We start from the raw sequence: 10,492 nt of genomic DNA, 5'->3' as shown, positions 1-10,492 counted from the left end.
TTTTTATTTTTTTTTTATGTAGCTAGTGAATGAGACTTGGTGAAATCTCATCCATTTTGCTACTTACCATAATAGGCTGTGGATTTCCTGCCCTGACATCCAGACTTAAGGTACCATCACACTCAGCGACGCTGCAGCGATATAGACAACGAGCCGATTGCTGCAGCGTCGCTGTTTAGGTAGCTGTAGAGATGCCAAACACAGCAGCTCCACAACGATGCAGGAGCGATCCTGTGACATAGCGGTGACGCACTTATCGTTCTCACAGGTCGTTACCTCCATGTAAAACATTGCTGACATCGTTGCTTTTGCTGTCAAACACGACGATACACGCTGACCTGACGACCAAATAAAGTTCTGGACTTCTAGCTCCGACCAGCGATATCACAGCGGGATCCAGATCGCTGCTGCGTGTCAAACACAACGAGATCGCTATCCAGGACGCTGCAACGTCACGGATCGTTGTCGTTCTCATTGTAAAGTTGCTCAGTGTGGAGGTACCTTTAGTATCCAGTGTGGACACAGGATATCCCCTACAACGATAAGCTGTGATGAGGGGAGAACATACCTGTGGACAATAAGATAATTGTTCTCTGCTCGGCTCCAGTCGGCCGTTCGAGGTCAGCCCCTTTAACACGTTTCCACAGTGGCGAGTTTGGCCCTGGGTCAACAGTGGTTTGAAATAAAGTCCCCTGAATTTGGAAAAAAGAAAAAAAAAGTTGTATGAAACGATTGGCTGCTCATATATCCAATGCAAGACGTCTACAGTGCAGGCATTACTAATCAACTGGAAGAAATAAACTTACAATTCCTACTGCCTGAAATAACGAACCATCATTTACAATTTTACGTTTTCGCTGGGCATTATGTAACGCTATCATCTTTGGACTGATGTCCTCATCCATGACTGTAGACCTGGGAAATGCAAGAGAAATCTGTCAGCAGAAGTTCAGACATGCTGCGATACAACCTGTCAGCCCCCCTCCATCATTTGCCAAATATGTAAAGAACATCAGCTGGTTGGCCAGTCCTGCTGAATTCGGCAGACCACAGGGGCCACCGTTACTCGTTAAGCTGCAAATTTAGAGTAATTACCTTTTACTTAAAGGACTTTGTATATTTGGAGTTCCTGGGCGGGAGCGGTCTGTCTTTTCTGACGTCTTGTCTGTTCTTACAGGAGAACTTGTGCGACTGCGGCTAGCACTATATGGCGAGGATGGAGCACTGTGAACCTCTTTCATCACCTGGGCGGGGGAGTGGACAATGATGGTCTTGGGGTCGCTCATTGCTTCGGTGGTGATTGGTTTTAAATCAGTGGTGATGGGTGTGATGGTGGGCTGGAATAGATTGGTCATGTGTCCTAAAGGCTGAGGGGGCGCAGATTCACTCTCCAAGGCAGATAGTTGATCAAAGCTTCTCAGCTGGAAGTCATCATCCATTGGGATGTAAGGAGCCAACATTTCCAGGTCTAAATCGGTTTCCTGTATAAAAGGAAGAACATGGTCGGTGTTTATATTCAATAAGTGGGAATCATTACCCTGAACACCATCACATTTACAGCTGGGCTCCGCGACCTTATACACAGTGGATATTGTGTGTTCGAGAAAAGCGGATCTGCGGAGATTTGAATTTGGCAAGACAAGCGGATTTTACAGGGAAACTTGATTTTTAAAGCCAATCCCAGAGAAGGATGGATGTAACCAAAAAAATAAAAATAAAATAAAAATGTTAAAAAATAAAATAAATAAAAATCCTCATCTCACTTGTCCTGCATTCCTTGCAGCCCATCGTCCGCGCCTCTACTCCCCCACCGTACAGGATCCTTTTTGGCCACCTCATGCCAAGCCTTGGCTTCCGGAACGTCTATTCCTCCGACATCACTTAGATGCCTAGTCTTGTTTGGAAGTCCTGGCCTGGAGTGAAGTGGCCAAAGAGGGTTCGCGTGATGGAGGAACAGGAGTTAGAGAACCTAATGCCGGGATGTGGAACAGGTGAACATGTGCAGGTTTAACAGATTGCCTGGCCATCTACAGTTCAGCAAACTGGCAGCCGAAGCAGGCCACTACTTAGCTGAATTTGTTTGGAGCGAATTACAGAAAAAGATCCCTCTTAAAAAACAAAAACTTTATCAAATTTATTCCAGTGGAATTGAATTCTCCTTGAATTTTACAATGTCTGGAAACTCTGATACAGACTTCCACCATTCCCTGCTGTCAGGCCATGTTAGGAGTTGTAGTTTCACAACAGCTGGAAGTTTTGGATTCCTGCTCCACATGACTCGTTTGTAAAATCTTCTTTCCTCTCCTTCTAATTCAATTGTGCTGGGAAAACTAAGATAATACACATACCTGTGTGGAGAATGGGGTCTTCGATTCTGTGTCTATTGCAAAAAGTTTCTCCACCAAATCCATCTTGAACGCCCTTGTGATTTCACTGTCCACATCAAAGCAGTACTCTGCGGGGGAGCCGGGCTGCAGGAAGGACAAACTAGATGTCAAAATCCTAAAGGTGAATCCTATCCAAGACTTGATGAGAGCCAGCATGTCACACTCCATGTCACACTCTATTATGGACTCTTATTTTCATTGTTCTGAAATTCTTAAAGGGACACTGTCACCTGAATTTGGAGGGAACAATCTTTAGACCTAGGGGCGGGGTTTTCGGGTGTTTGATGCACCCTTTCCTTACCTGCCGGCGATTGCCTTGTGCAGGCATGTACTACGGAGGACAGAGAATGAACTTCAATCCAATATTGCAGCCAGCATGCAGCCGGCGGGTAAGGAAAGGGTGTATCAAACACCCGAAAACCCCGCCCCTAGGTCTAATGATTGTTCCCTCCAAATTCAGGTGACAGTGTCCCTTTAAAGGGTTGTCCGACTGCTGAGAGCCCCGTGATCCTCAGAACAAGCTTTGGAACTGGGCATGCAAATTCTGGATCTCAATGCAATGTATTACCTATGAGACTGCTGACTACAGCACAAACCCACAGATGGGGAATGGAGCAGAGGTTGGGTGTGCACACTTCTGCTCCAGGCGTTGTCTGGTTCCCTGGGTCCAGAGCCACCTTATTGTGTGGGCGGGAGGTACTGATCAGTGGCATAGGGTATAACTTACTATTTAAAAAAAACAAACACAATGAAACTTGGCAAATAATCTTGATATACAATATCCTATTTTTTTTGTGTACAGAACCCTTTCAGATTTATGTGTTGTCATGGTTACAGGCTGCCCACGGGGTATTTCTTTTCATTTGTTATTGCAGTCTCATTCTGCCAACATAACGTGGTGGAGCAGAAGAATAAAAACACATTCAAAAAAGCGCTCAGACTAGTGTAAAAGAAATTAAAGGCCAATATTCGCCCATCCCCCAGTTACCATTTAGATCATTGTCTCCAAAACTCCATCCTCATGGACCCCAATACGTCATGTTTTCAGGATTTCCCTAGTATTGCGCAGGTGAGAGAACCTATGACAATTTCTGATTCCTTGATAATTATTGCATCACCTGCGACACTGGAAATGGTCATGTTTTCAGGATTTCCTTAGTGTCGCAGGTGATGCAATAATTATCAAGAAATCAGAAATTGTCATAGGTTCTCTCACCTGCGCAATACTAGGGAAATCCTGAAAACATGACCATTTCCAGTGTTCCTGACAGTAAATGCTACTGCAATTTCCAGTGTTGTGTCCGTGACTCCCAGGAGCAGGCACCAAGTGGGACCCCTGTAAGCTTTGGAATGGGAGCGTGTCCTACTTTAATGTGCAAAGAGCTCAAATTGTTGAAAAAATTATTTTGTTTTCTGCTAGACAACCCTCTTACCGCCTTCCATGCCTCATGTCTTCTTGCTACAGACACTGGCCTTGCAAGAACACAGAGCAGAATGGTGCAGTAAAGGAGGGAGGGGAACAGGAGCCAGAGGTCTGGGCAGATTGGGCCTTTCCCTTTACACAGATCTTGGCTCATCTGACCGCATTATCCAAGTAAACACTATGGTTCCCTTGCTACATATGAGTTGTGTGCGCACCTCTGTGGAGCTCTGGCTGCTGAGGTCCGATGGGCTGGATGGTTTGGAGAGCTGTGGCATGGTGAATGCCACCAGCTCCAGTTCCGGGCTCGATTCCATCTTTATCACCACCTCTCTATTTAGTGCTGGGTCAGCATTGCTGCGCAGAGGCTTTGGCTTCTCGGGAGCTGGGATGGGAGACACCAGCATGCTCTCTGGTGGCTTACTAGTCGGGTGGAGCATGACGTCGTTATACAAAGGAACCTCAAACTGCTGCTCAGAATCTAGTGACAAAAATACACAAAATTATTAGACTTTATAAAAGAGAGAGAATACCCACAAGACCCCAATGAGGACCCCGTTACCACTGTGCCGAGCACAAACACCCACAAGAGCCCGATGATGAGGACCCCATCACCACCGTGCAGAGCACCAAACACGCACAAGAGCCAGATGATGAGGACCCCATCACCACCGTGCAGAGCACCAAACAACTACAAGAGCCAGATGAGAAGGACCCCATCACCACCGTGCAGAGCACCAAACACGCACAAGAGCCAGATGAGGACCCCATCACCACCGTGCAGAGCACCAAACAACTACAAGAGCCAGATGAGAAGGACCCCATCACCACCGTGCAGAGCACCAAACACCCACAAGAGCCAGATGATGAGGACCCCATCACCACCATGCAGAGCACCAAACAACCACAAGAGCCCGATGATGAGGACCCCATCACCACCGTGCCGAGCACCAAACACCCACAAGAGCCCGATGATGAGGACCCCATCACCACCGTGCAGAGCACCAAACACCCACAAGAGCCAGATGATGAGGACCCCATCACCACCGTGCAGAGCACCAAACAACCACAAGAGCCAGATGAGGAGGACCCCATCACCACCGTGCAGAGCACCAAACAACTACAAGAGCCAGATGAGAAGGACCCCATCACCACCGTGCAGAGCACCAAACTACAAGAGCCAGATGAGAAGGACCCCATCACCACCGTGCAGAGCACCAAACAACTACAAGAGCCAGATGAGAAGGACCCCATCACCACCGTGCAGTGCACCAAACACCCACAAAAGCCAGATGATGTGGACCCCATCACCACCGTGCAGAGCACCAAACACCCACAAGAGCCAGATGATGAGGACCCCATCACCACCGTGCAGAGCACCAAACACCCACAAGAGCCAGATGAGGAGGACCCCATCACCACCGTGCAGAGCACCAAACAACTACAAGAGCCAGATGAGAAGGACCCCATCACCACCGTGCAGAGCACCAAACTACAAGAGCCAGATGAGAAGGACCCCATCACCACCGTGCAGAGCACCAAACACCCACAAGAGCCAGATGAGGACCCCATCACCACTGTGCAGAGCACCAAACAACCACAAGAGCCCGGTGATGAGGACCCCATCACCACCGTGCCGAGCACCAAACACCCACAAGAGCCCGATGATGAGGACCTCATCACCACCGTGCAGAGCTCCAAACACCCACAAGAGCCAGATGATGAGGACCTCATCACCACCGTGCAGAGCTCCAAACACCCACAAGAGCCAGATGATGAGGTTCAGGCTTGAGAGCCAACTACCAATTAAGTAAATCAGGTGATGTGCGTCTCTGTAATGAGGAGGGGTGTTGTCTAATGACATCAAAACCCTATATAAGGTGTGCTTAATTATTAGGCAACTTACTTGATGGCCTCTGAAAAGTCCAAAATTGTGAGATGTCTTGCAGAGGGATGCAGCAGTCTTGAAATTGTCAAACTTTTGAAGCGTGATCACCGAACAATCAAGCGTTTCATGGCAAATAGCCAGCAGGGTCGCAAGAAGCGTGTTGGGCAAAAAAAGGCACAAAATAACTGCCCATGAATTGAGGAAAATCAAGCGTGAAGCTGCCAAGATGCCATTTGCCACCAGTTTTGCCATATTTCAGAGCTGCAACGTTACTGGAGTAACAAAATGCACAAGGTGTGTGATACACAAGGTGTGTGATACTCAGGGGCATGGCCAAGGTAAGGAAGGCTGAAAAACGACCACCTTTGAACAAGAAACATGAGATAAAACGTCAAGACTGGGCCAAGAAATATCTTAAGACTGACTTTTCAAAGGTTTTATGGACGGATTAAGTGAGAGTAACTCTTGATGGGCCAGATGGATGGGCCAGAGGCTGGATCAGTAAAGGGCAGAGAGCTCCACTCCGACTCAGACGCCAGCAAAGTGGAGGTGGGGTACCGGTATGGGCTGGTATCAGCAAAGATGAACTTGTGGGACCTTTTCAGGTTGAGGATGGAGTGAAGCTCAACTCCCAGACCTACTGCCAGTTTCTGGAAGACAACTTCTTCAAGCAGTACAGGAAGAAGTCGGCATCGTTTAAGAAAAACACGATTTTCATGCAGGACAATGCTCCATCACATGCCTCCAACTACTTCACAGCGTGGTTGGCCAGTAAAGGTCTCCAAGAAGAAAAAATAATGACATGGCCCCCTTGTTCACCTGATCTGAACCCCATAGAGAACCTGTGGTCCCTCATAAAATGTGTGATCTACAGGGAGGGAAAACAGTACACCTCTCGGAACAGTGTCTGGGAGGCTGTGGTGGCTGCTGCACGCAATGTTGGTCGTAAACAGATCAAGCAACTGACAATCTATGGATGGAAGGCTGCTGAGTGTCATCATAAAGAAAGGTGGCTATATTGGTTACTAATTTTTTTTGGGGGGGTTTGCATGTCAGAAATGTTTATTTCAAAATTTTGTGCAGTTATATTGGTTTACTTGGGGAAAATAAACAAGTGAGATGAAAGGAATATATTTTGTTTTTATTAAAGTTGCCTAATAATTCTGCACAGTAATAGTTACCTGCACAAACAGATATCCTCCTAAAATAACCAAATCTAAAAGAAACCTCACTCCAACTTCCAAAAATATTAAGCTTTGATATTTATGAGTCTTTTGGGTTGATTGAGAACATAGTTGTTGATCAATAATAAAAATAATCCTCTAAAATACAACTTGCCTAATAATTCTGCACACGGTGTATACACAGCAACAAACACGCACAAGACCCGATGATGAACCCCATCATCACCACTGTGCAGAGCACCAAACACCCACAATAGCCTGATGATGAGGACCCCATCACCACTGTGCAGAGCACCAAACACCCACAATAGCCTGATGATGAGGACCCCATCACCACTGTGCAGTGCACCAAACACCCACAATAGCCTGATGATGAGGACCCCATCACCAATGTGCAGTGCACCAAACACCCACAATAGCCTGATGATGAGGACCCCATCACCACTGTGCAGAGCACCAAACACCCACAATAGCCTGATGATGAGGACCCCATCACCACTGTGCAGAGCACCAAACACCCACAATAGCCTGATGATGAGGACCCCATCACCACTGTGCAGAGCACCAAACACCCACAATAGCCTGATGATGAGGACCCCATCACCACTGTGCAGTGCACCAAACACCCACAATAGCCTGATGATGAGGACCCCATCACCAATGTGCAGTGCACCAAACACCCACAATAGCCTGATGAGGACCCCATCACCACTGTGCAGAGCACCAAACACCCACAATAGCCTGATGATGAGGACCCCATCACCACTGTGCAGAGCACCAAACACCCACAATAGCCTGATGATGAGGACCCCATCACCACTGTGCAGAGCACCAAACACCCACAATAGCCTGATGATGAGGACCCCATCACCAATGTGCAGTGCACCAAACACCCACAATAGCCTGATGAGGACCCCATCACCAATGTGCAGTGCACCAAACACCCACAATAGCCTGATGAGGACCCCATCACCAATGTGCAGTGCACCAAAAACACCCACAATAGCCTGATGATGAGGACCCCATCACCACTGTGCAGAGCACCAAACACCCACAATAGCCTGATGATGAGGACCCCATCACCACTGTGCAGAGCACCAAACACCCACAATAGCCTGATGATGAGGACCCCATCACCAATGTGCAGTGCACCAAACACCCACAATAGCCTGATGAGGACCCCATCACCAATGTGCAGTGCACCAAACACCCACAATAGCCTGATGAGGACCCCATCACCAATGTGCAGTGCACCAAACACCCACAAAAGCCTGATGAGGACCCCATCACCAATGTGCAGTGCACCAAACACCCACAATAGCCTGATGATGACCCCATCACCAATGTGCAGTGCACCAAACACCCACAATAGCCTGATGATGAGGATCCCATCACCACTGTGCAGAGCACCGAACACCCACAATAGCCTGATGATGAGGACCCCATCACCACTGTGCAGTGCACCAAACACACACAATAGCCTGATGAGGACCCATCACCACTGTGCAGAGCACTGAACACCCACAATAGCCTGATGATGACCCCATCACCAATGTGCAGTGCACCAAACACCCACAATAGCCTGATGATGACCCCATCACCAATGTGCAGTGCACCAAACACCCACAATAGCCTGATGATGACCCCATCACCAATGTGCAGAGCACCAAACACCCACAATAGCCTGATGATGAGGACCCCATCACCACTGTGCAGAGCACCAAACACCCACAATAGCCTGATGATGAGGACCCCATCACCACTGTGCAGTGCACCAAACACCCACAATAGCCTGATGATGAGGACCCCATCACCAATGTGCAGTGCACCAAACACCCACAATAGCCTGATGAGGACCCCATCACCACTGTGCAGAGCACCAAACACCCACAATAGCCTGATGATGAGGACCCCATCACCACTGTGCAGAGCACCAAACACCCACAATAGCCTGATGATGAGGACCCCATCACCACTGTGCAGAGCACCAAACACCCACAATAGCCTGATGATGAGGACCCCATCACCAATGTGCAGTGCACCAAACACCCACAATAGCCTGATGAGGACCCCATCACCAATGTGCAGTGCACCAAACACCCACAATAGCCTGATGAGGACCCCATCACCAATGTGCAGTGCACCAAAAACACCCACAATAGCCTGATGATGAGGACCCCATCACCACTGTGCAGAGCACCAAACACCCACAATAGCCTGATGATGAGGACCCCATCACCACTGTGCAGAGCACCAAACACCCACAATAGCCTGATGATGAGGACCCCATCACCAATGTGCAGTGCACCAAACACCCACAATAGCCTGATGAGGACCCCATCACCAATGTGCAGTGCACCAAACACCCACAATAGCCTGATGAGGACCCCATCACCAATGTGCAGTGCACCAAACACCCACAAAAGCCTGATGAGGACCCCATCACCAATGTGCAGTGCACCAAACACCCACAATAGCCTGATGATGACCCCATCACCAATGTGCAGTGCACCAAACACCCACAATAGCCTGATGATGAGGATCCCATCACCACTGTGCAGAGCACTGAACACCCACAATAGCCTGATGATGAGGACCCCATCACCACTGTGCAGTGCACCAAACACACACAATAGCCTGATGAGGACCCATCACCACTGTGCAGAGCACTGAACACCCACAATAGCCTGATGATGAGGACCCCATCACCACTGTGCAGTGCACCAAACACACACAAGAGCCTGATAATGACCCATCACCACTGTGCAGAGCACTGAACACCCACAATAGCCTGATGATGAGGATCCCATCACCAATGTGCAGTGCACCAAACACCCACAATAGCCTGATGATGAGGATCCCATCACCAATGTGCAGTGCACCAAACACACACAATAGCCTGATGATGAGGACCCCATCACCAATGTGCAGTGCACCAAACACCCACAAGAGCCTGATAATGACCCATCACCACTGTGCAGAGCACTGAACACCCACAATAGCCTGATGATGAGGACCCCATCACCACTATGCAGAGCACCAAACACACACAAGAGCCTGATAATGATGACCCAATCAGCACTGTGCAGAGCACTGAACACCCACCACTAGAAGTGAAGTCCAGTGCAATGATCTCATCCCCAGCGTCCGGAGCAAGAACAGTCAGGGATTCTGGTTCCTTCTTCAGTTCATCAAACAAACTGTTGGAGATTTCATCATCTTTATGCAGGTCAGAGAAGATGGTGGACATCTTCGTGTCAGCAGACTCCGGCGGCACCAGAGCCGACTCTGTCTGGCCGATGGATAGTATGAGGTCTGTCATGATCTCAATGGCAAGAGAACATAGCATAAGCATATATAGGAACTAGCTCTTGGAAGATGGGAACTGAGCTGACCATGAACTAAACCTAACGCACAACTAGCAGTGGCCGGGTAGCATGCCTACGTTGATTCTAGATGCCCAGCACCAGCCGGAGGACTAAATAATGCTAGCAGAGGAAAATATCAGTCCTAGCTCACCTCTAGAGAAATACCCCGAAAGGAGACAGAGGCCCCCCACATGTATTGGCGGTGAATAAAGATGAAATAACAAACGTAGTATGAAAATAGGTTT

At 48.4% G+C, this 10,492-nt stretch overlaps 1 protein-coding gene across 1 annotated transcript; it reads right to left on the bottom strand.

Annotated features, from left to right (window-relative positions):
* Positions 1–10,201, bottom strand: LOC143794024 (hypoxia-inducible factor 1-alpha-like). The gene is made up of 6 exons (XM_077280935.1): positions 9,985–10,201; positions 4,026–4,288; positions 2,349–2,471; positions 1,096–1,481; positions 807–915; positions 1–692 (listed from the first exon to the last, which is right to left on the bottom strand). Exons 1-6 carry the CDS (start codon positions 10,199–10,201, stop codon positions 534–536), a joined length of 1,257 nt encoding a protein of 418 aa, XP_077137050.1. The 3' UTR covers positions 1–533.
* Positions 10,202–10,492: the final 291 nt, after the last annotated feature.

Source organism: Ranitomeya variabilis, chromosome 1, assembly GCF_051348905.1.
Source record: "Ranitomeya variabilis isolate aRanVar5 chromosome 1, aRanVar5.hap1, whole genome shotgun sequence".
In the NCBI taxonomy this organism is placed as follows: Eukaryota; Metazoa; Chordata; class Amphibia; order Anura; family Dendrobatidae; genus Ranitomeya; species Ranitomeya variabilis.
Note: the sequence above shows the minus strand (reverse complement) of the source record. Positions and strands in the feature narration are given on the sequence as shown.

What these genes read in the sequence shown, in the direction of transcription:
- LOC143794024 (XM_077280935.1), bottom strand. Translation starts at nt 10,201, where the DNA reads ATGACAGACCTCATACTATCCATCGGCCAGACAGAGTCGGCTCTGGTG. An exon ending in GCAGCCAGAGCTCCACAGAG is followed by an intron (nt 2,472 to 4,025) that starts GTGCGCACACAA and finishes TCCTTCCTGCAG; the next exon opens with CCCGGCTCCCCCGCAGAGTA. An exon ending in TATTTCAGGCAGTAGGAATT is followed by an intron (nt 693 to 806) that starts GTAAGTTTATTT and finishes TTCCAAATTCAG; the next exon opens with GGGACTTTATTTCAAACCAC.